Source organism: Sorex araneus, chromosome 9 (genome assembly GCF_027595985.1).
Source record: "Sorex araneus isolate mSorAra2 chromosome 9, mSorAra2.pri, whole genome shotgun sequence".
In the NCBI taxonomy this organism is placed as follows: Eukaryota; Metazoa; Chordata; class Mammalia; order Eulipotyphla; family Soricidae; genus Sorex; species Sorex araneus.
The window spans coordinates 37,226,822-37,248,139 of NC_073310.1; the positions used below are offsets into that span (position 1 = coordinate 37,226,822).

The window sequence follows — 21,318 nt, forward strand, 5'->3', positions numbered from 1 at the left end:
ATTGTTTAACTGTATCACTGTCACTGTCATCCTATTGTTCGTCGATTTACTCCAGCGGGCACCAGTAATGTTTTATTGGTTAAATATAATTTTTAGCTGCTGTATTCAGGATGATTAAAAATAAAAAATCTTGGGGCTGGAGCGATAGCACAGCGGGTAGGGCGTTTGCCTTGCACGTGGCCGACCCGGGTTCAATCCCTGGCATCCCATATGGTCCCCCGAGCACTGCCAGGAGTAATTCCTGAGTGCAGAACCAGGAGTAACCCCTGAGCATCGCTGGGTGTGACCCAAAAAGCAAAAATAAATAAATAAATAAATAAATAAATAAATAAATAATCTAAAGTACATGTCTCCTTTATTTTATCTCATTGTTCAATTTTAAGTATTTATCTAATTAAATACCGCTCACAATATTATAGCTTGTCATTTCTAATCTATATTTTAGTAAAAAACATTAGATAATTTAAGTTGCATATGTAGATATATTATAGTAGAAATTAAATTATTTTAAGGTAACAAAGAAAGAACTATAAATATTTTCTAGCATAAGAAAATTCTGGATGGATAGGATTGAGAATTAATGAGTATCCTGGATATATAGACTGGATGATTACCCCCTCAGCTACTCAGAGAAGAGCTTTAAGAAGAAAAACAGGTAATGGTATTATGGCCCAAACAGCAAATCTTAAGTGACAGAGGAAGTTTCAAAGAATGAATTTCTATAGTCTGTCTAATATTTTGAAATAAGAATGGATCATTATAAAAATGGAGAAAATAAAAAATGGGAACACATCCTAAAGAGTTTCAAAAATAATTTCTTTTCAGTCTCAACCTTAATGACATATTAAGACAACAATAATCCTGATGTGCAAATAGATAAACTGTGGAAATGTGTGAAGCAGCTAAACTGCAATGTAACTAGTGCAACAGATTTTCTAATGCAAAAATGGAAATTTTCTGCTTCAACTGACAAGAAAACAAATCTCCAAAGAATAAAGTAAATAGCTGATCTTCAAATGACCTTTGTGAGCATATGATCAGTTTGACCACTCTCTTAAAATATATGCATGCCATCATAGAAAGAATAATCAAAAAGTTGATATTTTAAAAGACACTCAAAGAGAAGTTTTTCAAGGCTAACATTACAATGAATGTAAGTAATTAACAACATACCTTTGGTAAGTTGTGTCATGTTTACTAGTGTCATACAATACTAGAGGGAGAACTGACACAGAACATCCACAATTGTATAGAAGAGGATGGAGATTGAGAGTAGAGAATCTAGGGAATATGTGGGGATTATCTAAACTAAGGGAAGTAAAGTTGAAGTATGTGCTGCTTTAAGAGCCAGTACAGAAAGGATCTATATATGTTAGGGAAGAATTCCCAAGGAAGCGAAGGATATGAATCTAAAGTTCAGTAACATTTGATAGGATAAGATGCCAGGCAAGTAGTGCTAGAAAGAACAGTTTTTGTCAATGTTGTTGAGTGGTAAAATCTAAGAATTTTTGAGAAATAGCTAGGCCAGTTGGCTGTAGGGCAAACAGCTGGGAATTTGCTATAAACCTGAAACAACAAATGTGGAAGAGAAGTTTTTGAAGAACTTGCATGCAAATAATAGCTATAAACCCTAAGATATCATTAGTGAACATAAAAGTCTTCATTGTTCTCCAAGTCATTTGTGTGTTATCACCAATCAAGTTAATATAAGATCTTAAAAGAAGATGAAAAATATGATGAACAAACCAACACTATTTATTGCCTCCTATTTCCACTATCAATCACCTTAACTTTAGCTTCCTGACAATTCATTTGAGATGGTTAGTTTATTTAAAAGAAATATGTCTTGTAATAAACTTAGAGAGGAATTCTATGATTTGACCTGGATTATCATCTTAGGTAAAAAAAGAAATAGAATATCTGACTTTGTTAAGTCTAGAGTCATTCTAAGTATTTAAATATCAAAGCTTGTTTTTAATTCTAAAATTTATCTTAAACACATTAATAGCTTAAAATGAGCATTCATGAAGAGCCCATTAAATAATTCAATAAAATAACCAAATATAAGAGCAAGGTTTTAAAAAAGATCCAAGGAATAAGTCATTATTACTTTCACATTTATTTGAAGAAACAAATGACTAAACACTGTTTAAAACATGAATCAATTAAATGCCTTTAGAAAGTTATGGGAACACAGACAGTTAAATTAATTTGTTTCAATGATATGGAAAGACATCTTTTGAAGATGCAATATCATGTGACATGAACTATATGTCCTTTCAGGGTAAGGTTTATGATGTGTCAATCATTATACTAAGTAAAGATTACTAAAACTATAAAGCACGCCTATGTAACACAATCCTAAGAAGGGTAAATTTACACCTTTAATTCTTTCTACTCTACCTTTCCCTCCTTTCTAATTGGATTAGAACTGTTTAATTACAAATGACTGTGGAATTTTCCCCTCTCTATTATATTTTTACATTTTTCTTCACCTGAACTTCTAATAATTTTAACTAGCAGAGTTTTGAATTGTTTTAATGGTGATTTTTTGTTTTATATTACATATGATAAATATGGAAAAATGTAACCCTTGTATGAAAAATATAGTTTAATATTTATATTTGGTTATTTTTACAGTTCATTTTGGTTAGCTGTTAGTAGTCATTCAACACACTGAAGAAAAAGAATGAGGACTACATTTAACTACTGTTCCTTTCCCCTTGACACTGTCCTCACTTCTCACTCTTCCTTAAGCTCACTATGCAGTGCAAGAAGCATGTATTAAAATGAGAAGCAATAAATACATTTAGCCAAATAAATATCCTTTGTGACATATAAAGATACTCTGAACTCAATATAGTCAATAACTCTAAATAAACTACATTTTCAAATACTCAATAAGATGCATTGTATTTAGTAATTATGGTTTCACTAGGTTTTAATTCCTCAGTAAACAGGAATTGGGCCATCAGATTGTGGTTTTAGAAATTAGGGTGTGTTTAGATTTGGAGACTGCCCCAAATTCATTCACATTTAAAAGAGAAAGCTTACTGCCAAACATATGCAATCAGGAGAGAAAAAAAGATTACATTCTAAAAAGGGTTTGTATGAGAAATACTCCCATCTGTTTCACAGAGATCAAATAAAACTACTTTAAAACAGTCCAATGACTTTTAAACCTTTGAAGGGGGAAAAAAAGCATATATTTATGGGACATAATTCAGATTAGCTATGTTTTTGTTTTATCCTCAAAAATAAGTAGTGGAATGCTGAATGAGATTACTTCTCATATACTTAATTAAAACTTAGTTTAAATATGTTTTTTCTAAGTAAAATGTATATATCATGCCAAATACCATTAATAAACTATCAAGGTCAAATGAATACTATCTTTTCACTGTTTTTATATAAAATTAGTACTTAGACCAACACAATAAACACTGAAAACCTTCCAAGTAAAATTAAAGCCAAATTCTACCATGAACATATACTATTTCATTCTAGTGCCATTGTCAGATGAAGAATAAAACACAATCTGGAGTTACAGGTCACATCTGAACTAAATACTAAATAAGAGCAAACCTTCCCATGCTCAACCCTCTGACTACCCATCTCAGTTATTGTCTTCCATCTCCCAATTTACCTTCATTGAACGAACTCTGAGATAACTGACAGGGCTTTAAATGTTTCCTCCTTCAAAATGGACATAATAACCTGAACCTTTTTCAGGAAGGGCAATATAGGAGGAAGACGTTCTCTTCTGATACCGTTACACAGGTATACACAGGTATTCCTTTTTCTTTCTCCTCCTCTGCACAGTTAATCATCTTCATGCATGCTTGTTTGTGTATGTGTGTGTACATGCATGCATGCATATGTGCGTGCATGTGTGCCTGTGTATGTGTGTGTACATGTGCGTGTGTGCGCATGTGTGCATGCCTCTGTGTGTGTGTGTGTGTGTGTGTGTGTGTGTGTGTGTGTGTGTAATCTGGAGGTCTTTAGCTGGGATCTGCAGTACACCCAGAGTGCAGAACCTCTCGATAACCTTGCAGTTCTTTGACCTCTTCTCCTCACTCCCAATGTGGAATCTATCATATAAACATAATGCAGCCATGGCTCACCTGTTCCATGACATGTATTCTCAGGTTTTTTCAGTAAGGATACAATACACTCAGCATTACCCTTTGCAAAACCTTAACTCACACCCACCTGATATCATATTATTATTTATAATGAGATATAAATATTTGTTCTTCATCCCTGGTTCTAGAACACAGTTCAAGAAATCCCTAAGCGGTAGACAGTTAAATATCTATTATTTCAATGATGTGACTTATATGGCACCTTCAAAAAAGAATAGGAGGTGAGTGTCAGCAATCTCAATTGCAATAGGAGGTTAGAACTGCAGGTAGACAGTGCCAGAACTGAGTTAAATTGTAGGTTCCAGAACCAGTGTGGGGACCTACCCATCATATTGGAATTCAGTGACAACTGTGATTCATAGACTCACTCACTCAGAAATTCATCTAGGGTCACCAGTTAGAGCCCAGACAAACCAAAAGGGTTCAACTATGGCTTATCCAATGAGATCTGTTACCAGTCTTAAGACAGAGCACCCTTGGGAAGTTTGTCCTTCCATGGACAAACTTAGAGTTATCTCTGCATGCTTGTATTTGCCTATCACAGACTAATCACTTTTTCTAACAAACTTTCCCATTCGCATTACCACATGGCCCCTATATCCCATTTGGACCTACCCTACAAAAGGGAATGCCCTGCCGCAGAGGCAGGGTGGGGTAGTGGGGGATGGGGTGGGGGTCGTGAGAGGAATCTTGGGATCATTGTTGGAGGTGAATGGGCACTGGTGGAGGGATGGGTAAACGATCACTGTATGAGTGAAATGCAAACACAAAAGTTCATAAGTTTGTAACTGTACATCACAGTGATTCTCTAAGAAAAAATTAAAAAAAAAACTAACACTGCTGGGGAGAATACCTATGATGATGATGGTTGGAAAGGATAACTCTGGGTGGGAGATGTGTGCTAGAAGTGGGTAAAGGACCAAACATGATGGCTTCTCAGTGCCTCTATTGCAAACCATAATGCTCAAAAGGAAAGAGAGAGAGAGTGCAAAGTGCTGGCCATAGAGGTAGATTGGGATGTGGGCTGGGGGTGGGGGCTGTGGTGGAAGGATACTGGAGATACTGGTGATGGGAAATATACACCGGGAGATGGGTGTTGGAATATTGTATGACTAAAACCTGATCATAAAAGTTTTGTAATTTATCATACATTTATTCTGTTTAAATAAATGAATAATAAAAATAAATAAAAACAAATAGCTGAAACACAATGAACTGGATAGGCAAAACAATAATGACCAAAAATGAATTCCCTATGCACTATCTTTCACCCAGTCACTTCTACATATCAGTTAATGGCAATCCCTATTTGTATTGCTTGGACTAAAGTCCTTGAACTCACCCTTGCATCCTCTATCGCAATCTATATCTAAAGCACTAGCAAACCACAGTAGTATATTTAAAAGTAAGTTCTAGATCTTACCACTCTTCTGTAGCTCCACAGCTTCCAGACTTAAAATGCACTATAATAATATTTTCCAAATGATACAAAAGTATCACTTACACTACATTAAGAATCCTTGAAATAAGGAATCAGTAGAAAATTTCCTCTTTTATTTGAAAATTACCATTTAATCAATTGTAAAGTATGACTCTGAGCTATTTTATTTTATTTTTGATTTTGGGCTACAGTGCTCAAGGTTTTCTTCTGGCTGTGCACTGAGAGATCATTCCTGGCAGCATTTGGGGGAGGAGCTGAGGTGCTAGGATCAAACCTCTGTTGACCAAATGCAAGGCAAGTGGTCTGCTCTCTGGACTACCTCTCCAAACCTACTTTTACCTTAAATAGTTTAAACAATCAAATATATATTCTTTACTATAATCAGCAAAATGATATTCAAATAATACTTTTTGGAAAAATATTGAGGAACACACATATATAAAACTAAATATTTTCCAACAAGAAACATGGTATATCACATCAGAAAGAATACTAAACTATATAAATGTAAAACTCTTTTTCAGAAGTTCTGGAGTACAATATATTATCCAAGATACAATATCAGCCTACATTTGAAGAACAAATAATGGAACCATGTCTCAACAGAAAATAAATCATGTCAACATAAAAAAAATTAAAATCTTCAATAATCATATAGGAAATTATATTTTGTATAAAAATTGAACTTAATAAAATCAATTTACTTAAATTAAGCTTATTTATATATTTGCTTTAATTAAATAAATTTGACTTACTTAAATAGAAAATATCCCAAATTAAACATTGCAAAAACAGAACATATTGAGTACACTCTGCCTAGGTTCATAAATTTGCTTTTTTATTGAGGTAATACTAGTAAAATAGACTGTGTATTGGCAATACAATTTTATCTCTCTTCTGAAACATGTTAGCATACCACATCCACAACAAAAGTACTAGAATTCCTTCACCAGTGTCCATTGGGTCTCCTTGCCTCGTAAATCCAATTATATTCACTGCGCTGGTACTCTCACTTCTACTGAAAGAGTCCAAAAGTTTGTTTTCACTTTTCTTTGTCTGTACTTTGCTCTGCATCACTCAAATTTGAGTGAGACCATCTCATATACTTCTTTCTACTTCTGATTTATTTCACTCAGTGATTCCTTCCAGTTTCATTCACATTGTCTCATAAAGCAAATAATCACATTTCCTACTGTTGAACATTAGTACATTATATAATATACCCATCTTCTTTATCCACTCATCTGTTATGGAGCAGAAAGTTCTATGATTTGAATAGCAGAGGTGTATAAAGGATATGATTCCAATAGAAAATAAAACAGAAACAAAAATCAAAGGAATAGGAATTCATCAAATTAAAAAGTTTCTGCTGGGGACCAGAGATATAGTACAGTGGACAGGGCACTTGCCTTACATGCAGCCAATACATAGTCTACTCCCCAGCACCAAATATGACTCACAGATTACTACCAGGAGTGATCCCTGAGCACAGGGCCATGGGTAAGCCCTGAGAACTGCCTAGTGTGATCTCAAAAGCAACAGACAAAAACAAACAAACAAATAAACAAATAAATAATTACTGCATGCAAAAAAATGATGAAAATTAAAAGACCTCCTATCAACTGGGAGAAATATATGCATTCAATGCATCAGAAAAAGGATTAATATTCATAATATGAAAAGTACTCACAAAGATCAATATTAAAAAATCTAATTTATCTACATTTAAAAAATACAGAGTGGAAATAAACAGGATAGTTGGACAGTCAGTAGATACATTTGGAAATATGTCATTTACATTGTCACTTTTTATTAGGGAACACCAAATTAAGTCAATACCTACATATCACCTCACACCAGATATATGCATATATCAGAAAGGATAGGAACATCCTGTGCTAGTAGGGTTGTGATGGAAAAGGAACACATACATAATGCTGGTAGGAGTGTTGTCTAGTTTATCACCTATGAAAAACATTATGGAAATTTTTTAAAAAAATACTGAGAAGAGAACTACCATATGACCCAGCAGTCCCACAGTTTTGTATCTATGCACTGTAAAAAAAATATGTATTCGAAGAAAGCATATTAACATCTTAAAAACTATTAACTTTGATACTTAGTATAGATTATAGAAACAATGCAGGTGTCCAACAACAGAAGAATTGATATTGAAGCTGTGATATTATCCACAATGAAACAATATTCAGCTACAAGCAATGATAAGCCATTCTCTTTTCTGCAACAGAGATGGAATTTAAGATCTTAAATGAAGTACAACAGAAAGATAAGATTAAACATATTCTCACTAATCTATGGCAGATAGAATAAGTTATCTGGGGAATAGCAGATAACAAAGGGAGAATGACACTAGCTCTAGATTACAGAAAACAATAATGCCGAGAAAAAAGAATAAAAAGGGAAAAGGAAGAAAAGGAGGTCTGATAGTAACATAGGGGGAAGGGTCAAGGACCATAATCCCCTCCATTGTGTAGAGAAGTGCCCAACTATATCTAAACCATTAGATCCAACAGTACCATAGGCATGGGAATCTAACTATAACAATTAAACTTAAAAATGTAACTATTAGGGACTCATATTCAGAGGTATGAGGGCATCTGAAATAAGAGGTCGAAGATGAGAAAACAGGATGGTGGAACTGGAGGTAGGAACACTGTATGCCTAAAAGCCCATTGCGAACAACTATGTGAACCACGTATATTGTTTTTAAAAAATAAAGATGAAAGAGTGATAGAATCAAAAATTATATGAGATTAAAAATGAAGTAATTTATAGAATAATTCTCAACTCAAATTAATGTCACAGTAGTGCTGACTACATTCTATTTCAAACAAGGAAATATGGGTGACCTCACATGAAACATGCTTTGAATGAAGCCTTTAAAAATATTAGATTGATTAACTATGATAGAAGCATACTGGTATTAGGTGGTGATTGCAGTATGTCAACATGTATTTTGAAGAAGTATAAAAGTATACACTAAAACAGTCTTGAAAACCAGCTTATAAAAAATAAAATTAAAAAAACAAAACTATAGCACTATATTATCTAATATAATCTTAGATAGTTTTTATACAAACCTATATGTATGTAAATTCAGTGCATCTAAGTCAAACTTCCTGGTCAAATTTATTACTTTTAGTAACTCAAATGTGATATACCTTAATGGGATATTAAAATAATAAGTCTAAATTATACATTGTGTATTTATTAATATACTCACATAAAATTCTTTCCATTACTCACATTCTCATAGAGAGCTTGAAGGGTCTCCAGGTCAACCACAGAATTGTCCAAGTTCACAACAGCTGTGGGGAATAAAAAAGATATCTGACCATCTCCAATAACTGAACATTTCCAGAGTGGTATTGATGGCTCAGCTGCCAAAAAGTTGAGAGACTATAATTTAAAGCACCTATTGTAATCTGCAACAAAGATTATGACCAGGACCTTCAATGGAGGTATAAATTAAAGTTTTTACTTCCTCAACAAATACAAAATCCCATAAAAACAAATTAGATAAAGATCATTGAGAAATCCAGTCTCTCTCAAGTCACAAATGAATTACTTTGAAAATATGCTTAAAGCTAGAAAACAAGCAAATTACTCATTAACACTATACCATAGTCATATATTGAAAAATTCTCAATATGCAAATTTTTTAAATGCTTTATAATTATTAACTTTTAATATTGAAGTGGTGGGCTTAAAATAGAAATAATAGATGCATTTCAGTTAAGAATCTAAATTACTATAATCCAGGGATAAAGTTTTGGCTGAAACACTAAGATTAAGAAAGGAAATTCTATGGTAAAGATAAATCCTTAAAATTCATCCTTAATAGGGGCTGGAGCAATAGCACAGCGGGTAGGGTGTTTGCCTTGCACGCGGCCAACCCGGGTTCTAATCCCAGCATCCCATATGGTCCCCTGAGCACCGCCAGGGGTAATTCCTGAGTGAAGAGCCAGGAGTAACCCCTGTGCATCGCCGGGTGTGACCCAAAAACCAAAAAAAAAAAAAAAAATTAAAAAAAATTCATCCTTAATACAAACCAACTATGCTTTACTGAACAAAATAAAAAATGAATCATGAAATCTGGAAAACTCTTCAAAAGTGATATTTTGTGGGGCTGGAGACATAGTATGATAGACAAGTGGGTAGGGTTCTAGCCTTTGCACGGGTGACCTGGGTTCAGTCCGCCTTCTCCAGTGCCCTATATGGTCCCTCAAGTCCTGCCAGGATTGATCCTTGAGCACAGAGCCAGGATTAAATCCCGAGCATTGCTGGTTGTGGTTCACGCCTCCCTCAAAACTGATATTTAAACTTTCTGAATTATTATGCCTACTATTATTCAATCTTAGAATAATAAAAAAATTTCTGTATTACATAAATATGTATTTTCTAGAGATAATGTGAACTGGGAAATGCCAAAGAATCAATGAAGTTTTAGAATGAGTAAAGATTTCTGAGAGACAAATCATGTATATAATCACAAAATTGTTGATTTTGAAAACTAAGACAATTTAATGCCTTATTTATCAATTTAAAGTACATGAAACATTTTCTAATTGACTATGAAAACATTCCAAGAAAAATAAGACAATATGAAATTGAAATATGATGAATAAGATTATTTATCATCTATATATAGAACCAGAAAAATGCAAATTCACTAACAAATAAAAGAGCAAATATACTATGACACCTCTGCGCATAATACTTCAATGCCTTAATTTAAAAAATACTATCTCAAATATAAACTTAACAAATTGACTGAGATTCTTGGATTAATCTTTATACTCAGGGGGCTGGAAAAGTAGAATAAAGCTATGGCTCTTGCCTTGCATGAAACCAAGCTAGTTCGATCTGTAGTACCACAAATTGTCCTTCAAGCACAGCCAGGAATGACCCCTAAGCAAAGAGGCAGGAATAAGCCAAGCCATGAGAATTTGCAGGTGTGCCCTACCCCAATCCCAGAAGCAAATCGTTTATTCCATAGACTATATAAGGCACACTTACTTGTTCATTGTCTCGAAAATATTAAAAGCATAACCTGAGGCTGGAGCAATAGCAGAGTGGTTAGGGCGTTTTTCTTGCAAGCGACCGACCCAGGGTTTGATTCCCAGCATCCCAAATGGTCCCCTGAGCACCACTAGGAGTAATTCCTGAGTGTAGAGCCAGGAGTACCCCTGTACATCGCCCAGTATGACTCAAAAAGAAAAAATCATAACCCAACTAATTTTATATTTAAAAAAATCAGCAGTCACTGTAATTTTCACTGCATAGAATATGACAATGACTGGAGCATAGCACAGAGGGTAGGGCGTTTGCCTTGCCCATGGCCAACCGAGTTCTATCGCTCTGTCTGTCTCGGAGAGCCTGGCAAGCTATGGAGAGTATCCCACCCCCACGGCAGAGTCTGGCAAGCTCCCCGTGGTGCATTTGATATGCCAAAAACAGTAACAAGTCTCACAATGGAGACGCTACTAGTGCCCGATCGAGCAAATCGATGAATAACACGACGGGAGTGCTACAGTGCTACAATAACTAATGCACACAGAATACAATTAAATGCATTAAACCCAAATATAGTAAACTCATATATATTCATATAGTAAATTAGTCTTTAGGTTTGGGAAAGGTTCAATCTAAGAAATTCTAACAGTAAATCCAATAATCTAGTGCTTCAATATCTCTGGCAATCTAACAGAAGACTAATGAGAAATTATGAAGGATATATGAGTAGTTCATTTCAATCAAGATTTCATTCTCAGAATAGAAACAAAATTTAAATTCAAGTCAAATAAAAGATACAATTAATGTTTAATTTTATCTATTGTTTTATTTTATTTGTTTGCTTGTTTGAAGGGACCATACCCAGTAGTGCTCAGGCCTTACTTCTAGCTTATGCTCAGGGTTAATTCCTGGCAGTCTTCAGGGGACCATAGTCAATACCAAAAAGCAAATCAGGTAGCTCACATGCTAAGCAAGTACTTTAACCCCTACTCTATCCCTCTGGCCACTTTAAGCATGATTTTCAAGCATAATAGTATATAGGTTTTTCTCTCATGAAACCCCATTTGTGAACCTAATGAGATTTCTCATCTTTTTTTTAATACATTTTCAAGTACCAAAAGTATCTTATGTCATATGGTCTTAATCTTAATCACAGGAATACAGTCCTAATCAACACCTCATAACATTCTAATCCACAAACCTTTTATTTTAATCACCCAAAGAAAACCTCAATTAAAAGAAATACTATTGATCTTTATCATATCCCTGCACCGTCCTTAAGCTGACTTCTCATTTCGGATATGCTAACACAATTCAATAGGAATCGGCAGTTTTTAGAGAAAAATTCCACATTGTATAAATAAAGAAAAAAATATCTGATATGGGCACATGTTAGTAGTAGCACTATCACACTGTCATCCTGTTGTTCATCAATTTGCTCGAGAGGGCACCAGTAATGTCTCCATTGTGAGACTTGTTGTTACTGTTTGGGGCATATTGAATACGCCACGGGTAGCTTTCCAGGCTCTGCCATGCGGGCAGGATACTTTTGGTAGCTTGCCAGGCTCTCTGGGAGGCACAGAGGAATCGAACCCGGGTTGGTCACGTGCAAGGAAAATGCCCTACCCACTGTGCTACAGCTCCAGTCTAGTAGAAGCTAGTAGTAGTTTTAGACAAAAACAGGGTAAACAGTGTGACTTTGTAAATGCTAAGGTGATTGAGAAACTATACTTTTATTTGGGACTGGAGCGATAGCTCAATGGGTAGGGCATTTGCCTTGCAAGCAGCCAACCCGGGTCTGATTCCTCTGTTCCTCTCGAAGAGCCCAGCAGGCTACTGAGAGCATCCCACCCGCATGGCAGAGCCTGGCAAGCTCCCCATGGCATATGCCAAATATGCCAAAAACAGTAACAAGTCTCACAATGGAGACGTTACTGGTGCCTACTCAAGCAAATCAATGAACAACGGGATGACAGTGCTACTTTTATTTACTATTTATTGAGGTGACTAGTTTGCTCTCTATTAAGATCAGGAAACATATCTATTGTGGGAGTACGTATTGCATACCCACCACCAAAGTGCCAATAACCCTTGACCACAGTTAATAAGACCCTTCTACACAATCCCCACTCAGCTCATCAGTTTCCTCATCAAAAACTAAGGCTTTGTTTAAATCAGGAATTGTCAATTTTATTGCTTTGTTTCTTTATATGCCACACATGAGCAAGCATAATCAATATTTGTTTTTCTTTTAGTTAATTATCTTTGTGTGTGTGTGTGTGTGTGTACCACTATTAGTGGTAGTGATTCTTGCTAAATCATTTCAAAAACACACCCTTCACCAGTGTCCATTCCCAGTATCCTAGTGCCACCAATCCTGTTCCTCCACCCCCAATCTAAGCTTACTACTGAGAACTGAACAAAGACCTTTCGGTTTCCTTGTCTTTAAGATTTGTTATTCCCTATCAAGTTTCTTCATATCACACATGCGAGAAGATTATTCTGTTTGTCCCTCCCTTTCTAACTGACTTCACTCAACATGGTACTCTCCAAATCCATCCATCCAGTAGCTAAGTGCATGATTTCTTATTTTCTTATAGTCGTGTAGTATTGCATTAAATATATGTACCTCAGTATACTAATTTTAATAACATTCTGGTTTTAATTTTTAATAACATTCTGGCTTTAACTGCTTCAAAAGTTTAACATTTTGAACTTTTTACAAAAGCTTAATGTTCTGGCTTTAATAACATTTATTTTGTAGCCCCAAATTAAGTGATTGATATATTTTTCAATTTTTGTTTTAGTGCCCTGAAGGGAAAAAATTCAAACTTTATCCATTGAGAGTTGGCAGACGATATTATTTTAACTTAGTATTTTAACTATTAAGCAAAAGATATAAATTCAAGTGGCCAGCGAGATATAGCAGGTAAGGTATTTGTCTTTCAGATGTCTGACCTGAGTTTAATCCTCAACATCACATATGGTCCCCTAAGCACTGCGAGCAGTGATTCTTGAGCACAAAGCCAGTAGTAAGCTCTGAATACAGCCAGGTATGTTCCACAAACAAATTTTAAAAACAGATTTCTGAACATAAATTCAAAATTCAGAAAAATATTTAATGAAAAATATTGAATTAAATCACTTAACTATTTAAAACTGAACTAAACACTGTTATTGCATTTTAAATTTGAAAACAAATATTTCACTCTCATTTCCTTCTCTCTGCTCTCAGACATTCAGTAATACCCATAATTGTCTAAAATGCATCAGATTTCTTCATCCAACCTCATCCCTGTAGGACAATAAAGGAATTTAAATTACTTTCCATTTATACACACTCTCATATATATACACACATTTATATAGACACACACTATATGTGTATATTTATGAATATGTGTATATAAAACACTTCCAATTTTATAAATAACCATCTATTATTTTTATATGAAAATGTATAATGTTTGAGGTGTTGAAAGGAATATATGACCTTTGGCATACATAAAAAGTAAATACATAATGTTGTAGTGAGGGATGCACTGACCCTGCAGTACTTAAGGTTTACTCCTGACTCTGTGCTCAGGGATCTCTCCTGGTGGCATTCACGGACCATCAGAAGTACTGGGTGTTGAATCCAGTTAAGATGCATGCAAGGCAAAGTCCCTCCCCACTGTAATATCTCTTTGTTCATGTACATAACTTTTCAGGGTTAAAACATATGAAGACTGTTACTGCTCTCTAAGTAAACTTTAAATGACCAGATTTTAATTATCACCCTAAGCCAAAGTGGATGACAATCTTATTATTAAGTCTAAAATTTTACAAAATGGGAACATAATATAAAGGAATAGAATAAAGCACTCTTTAAAGTGTAATTAAAAATTCTTTCTCTCTGCATTACAAAATGAAGAGTAAATTAGCCTTTTTAGAACTCAAATTTTCAATTTTACCTAATATATTAAAGAGTCTCAAAATAAAGAGATCAAAGCAGAAACAATTATTTTATTTAGAGTCTAAGAATTACGTAACATAAAAAGCAGTTCACGGACTCCACGACAGGCTGTTTTCACTCGGGGCGCCCCAGAGGGTGGTGAGTGAGAGCCCTCCCCGCCCCAGGGGACTCAGCCCTGGCAGCCAACCTCCACTACCCAACGCTGCCATGCTCCAGGCCACTTTCCACATGCTCCTGCCAAGCCTCACGCATGAGCGAAGTCCCATGGAACCCAGGTAATGGGGAACATTGTGATCTTGCACTCTGGGCTCAACGGGACCCAGGAGGAGAGATCCTCTGCCTGCTTCCCCTAGTCTCTGGCGACCTGAGGGTCACTCTCATGTCACCTCCTGCTGGCGCCAGATAATCTCATTGGCCACCCTCCAGAACTCACAGCTGCTTCTCCCAGAAGGGAGCATAAAATGAGTAACCCGCCTGCACGGCAGAGCCTGGCGAGCTCCTTATGGTGTATTGGATCTGCCAAAAACAGGAACAATAATAGGTGTCATTCCCCTGACCCTGAAAGAAGCCTCCAATCGTTGGAAAAGACGAGTAAGGAGAGACTGCTAAAATCTCAGGACTCAGATGAATGGAGACATTACTGGCGCCTGCTCAAATAAATCGATGAACAATGGGATGACAGTGATACAGTGACATAGTGAAAAAGCAGTTCAAAATGACTAAGATTATAGACTCAACACAGAAAAGAATTGTAGGTTGAACATATGTATACAAGTATACAGAGGCAATAAGATTCACTTGTCTGTATCTCATTCCCTGGAATGTAGATCTTTACTATTTATCACTGTCACTGTCATCCCGTTGCTTGTCGATTTGTTCGAGCGGGCACCAGTAATGTCTCTCATTGAGAGACTTATTGTTACTGTTTTTGGCATATCCAATATGCACAGGTAGCTTGCCAGGTTCTGGAGCTCGGGCTCCATACTCTCAGTAGCTTGCTGGGCTCTCTCAGAGGGGCAGAGGAATCGAACTCGGGTCAGCCGTGTGAAGGGCAAACGCCCAACCGCTGTGCTATTGCTCCATTATGAGTTCCATTAAATCTGTGGCCTTAAACATCAGAAACATGTAATTCCTAATTTACTTCAATGTTATAGGGCTCACAAACCAGAGATTATCATAACTTACTTGTTTTAATATTTATATCAGAAAGCAATTCTATTATAATCAAAATACCACATTGGAAAAGAAAGGACCATGTTTTAACAGCTGATGTTCAAAGTAAAATTTACAGAAAATTTATTAGCCAAAATTGTGCTTCATATATTACAAGTGGCCAAATGAATAATTTACTTTCAGTAATTCAATGTATGATTGTTTTTGCTGAGTTCTAAGTCAAGAAATGATGTTAGTGCTGCCTTACTCAAATCCTGATTTTTTTTTCAATCTTTTGATGAGACTTACTAAAGTAACTTCACAGACGCTCTCAGTAACACCTTCCCTCCGACAGCCTAAACACTTCACTCACCATGGGGCCTATTTTAATCACCCCCAATTCCCATTTAATCAATTAAACTACAGTTAGAGACTTCTACCCCTGGAAAACAAAACAGAAAACCTCATCTCACCAAGTATATATGAGTTATCTATTTCTACTTAGCATTATTATGCAACAATTTAGGGACTTAAAAAACATCTCTCAGATTTATTTTTTTTTCTAGTCAAAACTTCAGGTATAGCTTCCTTGAATGTCTCCACCTCACTCAAGGTATCACATGATTAGAATTAGTGTATCTGAAAAGATAACTCAAATGGATTACATTGCATGTAAGAAGCCTATATTTGATCCCCAGTATTACATGGCTCCACAAATATGACCAGAAGCAAATCTAAGCACTAAACTTGGAACAATTCTTGTGTATCGCCAGGAATGGCCCAAAAACAAATGAAAAAAAATTATCATTTACTGGTTGGGGTTGATAGACTAGAGATGAATTTTCAAATTCATGTTATTAGTAGAAACCAGTTGCTAATGAGGACCTTATACCCTCAAATTTATAGCTGGTAGCCTGCCTCAGTTGCTTGCCAGATGAATTTCTCTACAGGATAGTTCACAAGGCCGCTGGCTTACTTCACGGTGAATAGGAAAGGGCACACAAAACAAGGTCACATAATTACTTAATTGTGTTACCAAATCTTTGTAACCTAACCTCGGAAGTGATATTCCCATCCCCAATTATATTCTATTCACTGTGAGTCACTAGGTTCAGAGCCTATACATGACAGATTATAAAAGACCAGAACAACTGCTTCATGAGTGGAGGGGAGAAGGCATGTGGAATAGAGAAGGGATCACTAAGAAATGATGGCTGGAGGAACCAGTTGGGGTGGGAGATGCATGCTGAAAGTAGATAATGGACCAAACATGATGACCTCTCAGTGCCTGTGTTGCAAGTCATAATGCCTAAAAGTAGAGAGTATGGGGAATATTGTCTGCCTTAGAGGCAGGGGGAAGTGGGGAAAGGGGGGTATGCCCGGGATATTGGTGGTGGGAATGTGCACTGGTGGAGGGATGGGTGTTTGATCATTGTGAGATTGTAACCCAAACATGAAAGCTTGTAACTATCTCACGGTGATTCAATAAAATTTTAAAAATGTAAAAAAAAAAAAAAAAAGACCAGAACAACATAAGGTGAAAATCTTTGGAAGCTATCTAAGAAGCTGCCTACTATACAAGTCTGCAAACTCTTGACTACTCTTTGTATATCAAACCTTAATTTATAATTCTCTATTGCTTTATACTATGTTTTAATTTAATTGATATTCTTATATCCCTACAACATTCTAGATTCACTGAGGCTATAGGAATCATGAGTTAGTGCAAAGGAAAACCTCACTAATCAAAAAAGATGACTTCTCACATAGGTATAACCTATTAAATAACCTTGTGAGATGAAAATTTTAGAAATATTACATACATATATAATACAAAATAGACATATTCCTCCCTTGAAAATTATTTATTTGTGCCTAATTCATTGGTGAGCTCTTTGTAGTCCTTAGAAAACATCTTGATTCTAGGCTGTTATTAATTTGTGAAAATTACTTTACTGAACAAACTGAGGATTTCATTACAATCATCCTAACTTTATAATTCAAAAGCTGATGACATAAAGATAAAATTTAATTACTGTTAACATCACATAACAAATTGCACCAGAAATCAGAGCAACCTATTGGACTCTAAAATCAAACTGAACCAACCACTTATCTGTGTAACCCAGAGCATATAAATTTGTTAAGTATCTGCAATGGGCTTAACAGTAACCATCTTATGTCCTATAGGTTCTTAAAGAAGAAATTATAAATTAAAGTACATTGAGAAATATTGATTGGCATTGCTATCATTATCATTACCCTAACATTCCTGTAAAAAATCTGTACTAATTTTTCCAAAATAGCATCTTTATTAAGAAAAATTGGAGAAACTAAGTAGAAAGTATTTTAAACTTAAAAAAAAAAACTAAGTTTCAGTTTTACTGATAGTAACATGGAAAGGAAATCAGACAACTGTGAGAAGTGAAATTATCAGCATTAATTTTGGTTAGAATACCTGGTATAGAAACAGTCAGCAAAAAAGTTAAAAAAAAAAAGTGAAGTCAACCCATATTTATAGTTCATGTACTCTTCTCACTGACAGAGTTAAAAAAAAAAGAAAGGAAATTATGGACCTAGAGAAACCATATTTATACTTCTTGGATTTCAGAAGTCACAGTAAACAATTAAATTAAAGCTAGTCGTGCAAACTGATGAGAAGTAATGACTGTTGTGCTAGAAGACACTCATCTTAAGTAACAGAGATCAGAAGCACCTCTTATTTAAAATGGTTCCAGATCTGCCATTATCTCCTAGCCACCAGGAACCAGGATTTCCTAAGCTATCTCTTTAATAAAAGCAACTAGCTTTCCTTCTTCTTACCCAGCTAAATTTGTGGGTATTTGTAGATTTGGACTGGAGCAATAGCACAGCAGGTAGGGAATTTGCCTTGCACTAGGCCGACCCGGGCTCAATTCCTCTGCCCCTCTCAGAGAGCCCGGAAAGCTACGGAGTGTATCCTGGCTGTATGGCAGAGCCTGGTAAGCTACCCATGGCGCATTTGATATGCCAAGAACAGTAACAAGTCTCACAATGGAGACATTACTGGTGCCCACTCAAGCAAATTGATGAATGATGGAAAGACAGTGCTACAGTATTTGTAGATTTTACTAAACATAATGCTGCATGCAAGAAAGAAAAAAGAAAATATAAATTTGCAGGAAAATACAACTTTTTATTTTTATTTTAATTTTTGCTTTCTGGGTCACACCCCAGCGATGCTCAGGGGTTACTCCTGGCTCTGCACTAAGGAATTACTTCTGGTGGTGCTCGGGGGACCATGTGGGATGCTGGGTATCGAACCCAGGTCGGTCACGTGAAAGGCAAATGCCCTACCCACTGTACTACCACTCCAGCCCCGAGGAAAATACAAAATTTTTAACAAAAAATTTATTCTGGTAAAACTAAATAAACTAAGAGGTAAATTTTGAAATCATTGACTTTATTACGAAGTACAATGAAAGACATAAGCACTAGGTCAGGGGGAAAATGTGATACACTCACCTCTGCTTAACAGTCTCCCTCCACCTCAATTTTTAAAAAACATTGTCTCATGTTAGGCTATTATAGTTAGGATGCTACTAGAGTTTATTGATCTAAAATGTGAATTAATTCTTTTGGGGGAGGGTCCCCATGAGTGCTCAGTAAGTCTGAAGATGCCAACATGGATTCGCAGGAAACAGGACTGCCAGTTCAGCACAATGTAGAATGTAGGCTGCAATGTAGCTGAGCCCTGTAGTGGCAGAGAAATCAGGGTCACCCTTCTGGGGTTGGATCCTTCTGAGCCACACCTATAGGGGGACATAAACTGGGAATCGAACCTGAGTACTGAATCACTGAACTATCTCCGAGCCTCATGGATTTATTTTTGAAGGTTAACCACTTAGAAATATGGCAAAAATTTAATATAAACACACTGGATTAAAAACTGTGTCCAGGTGTAAAACAGAATATATGAATATTGAATATAACAGAATATATGAGTATTGAACTGGCATCTCAATTACAGGCTAAAAGAGCTCCATTTTTAAAATTATGTACAATAACTATTTTTCCACACAAGAAAATACTATTTAAGAGAATGGCTACTAATAGCTACAGTCATCACTTTTTCATTGCAGGCAAAATTAGGAAGTGAAAGGAAGCAACAACTAAGTAGCTGCAGGGTTAGACAGACAGTATTGTAGTTAAGGCACCTGCCCTGCACACTGCAGACACAGGTTCAATCCTTGACACCTGAAGCCGCACCAGAAATATCTCTGGGTGCAGAGTCAGGAAAAAGCACATTGAGTGTGCCCCAAAACAAAATTAAAAAGAAAAATTGTGCAACATAAATTAATTATAAATTATTTGCATATTTCTATTCATATCTCCTTGTCCACAGAAATTTTCTATGGTCACCTAGAATAGATGAAAGCTGAAAAGTAGAAACAATGGAAACAAATCATTATCTCTACTAAATAGCAAGTTTAATGTCTAGTTTAAGCAATCTCTAAAATACGTTTATCGTGGCTCATCATGACCTCCCTAACCTTTTGAGTTCTTTAACAGATATACAAGTCAGGTGATAGTGTCTGATAGTTCTTTAGTTCTCTTTAAAATATATTTTCTGTCCTTCCAAGATTTTAAAGAACCAAAAGGCTAAAATCCTGTCTTCACTATCATGTGTTCATGCCAGAGTTCTCTACATACAATAAAAATTTGTAAATCTTGTAATGTGATAGGCAAATCAGTACTGAACCCCAGAGGGAAACCAGAACAGCTAACTTTAACCAAGAGACATTACAAATTCCATATGTGTGCTACTGACAACATACATTCACAAAAGCAACAACACCTGCGAAACTTGAATTTTGAATGACAAATAGTGGGCTACACAACAAGGACTGCTGCAAACAGTACATTAATAGAACTGGATCCCTGAAAAGGGAATCTGAGTAAATATGACAACATAAACAGTAAAGCACATTTCTAAGAAGAAAAGGCCTCTTTGCTATCCTTTTAGTCACATTTATAATCAACCTGCAATAGATTCAAATGGTTAATTTTTATCTCATTCAGAAATTTCCTGTACTGCCCCAATTTTTTCTCCAGGAACATTCAAGGATGTAAAAGAAAAATATGCATAGTAAAAAATAAGTTTATCTTTAAAAATGCATTTCTAACCTTTTGTTTGAAACTCAGTAAAGCATAGAAATCCTTGTAAGATTATGTCACTAAAATTTCATGACAATGCAGTCAAGAACTAGAAACAGCATTTCTTTATAAGGTAATCCTGATGTGCTAATCCACAACTGAAAATCCGAACACCTGGGGAGTTCCTTCATAAACTGTCAAAACGTATTACTTTAGGACAAACATTTCCTAAAGATGTACTCAAGCAACATTTGAAAATTTTTGTTTAGTTTTGCTTAGCATAGTTGACCAAATATATTCATAAGTTTATTAAATCTAGCATTTCTCAGAAAGACAAAGATCCTTGTAGCCATATTTATCTGAACATTTCACACTCAATAAAATAAAGAAACCCTATATTCACATCATTGACACTTTGCACACTTTGGTGAGACATGCATAAGTGTTAGAAA

At 35.5% G+C, this 21,318-nt stretch overlaps 1 protein-coding gene across 1 annotated transcript in view; it reads right to left on the reverse strand.

Moving 5' to 3' along the window:
- The window catches only part of FMN2 (formin 2), a 330,212-nt gene that overhangs the window by 113,447 nt on the left and 195,447 nt on the right, over positions 1 to 21,318 (reverse strand). The window contains exon 8 of the mRNA XM_055146884.1: positions 8,854 to 8,915. Coding sequence (XP_055002859.1) covers positions 8,854 to 8,915 — 62 coding nt within the window. The remainder of the gene's footprint in view (positions 1 to 8,853; positions 8,916 to 21,318) is intronic.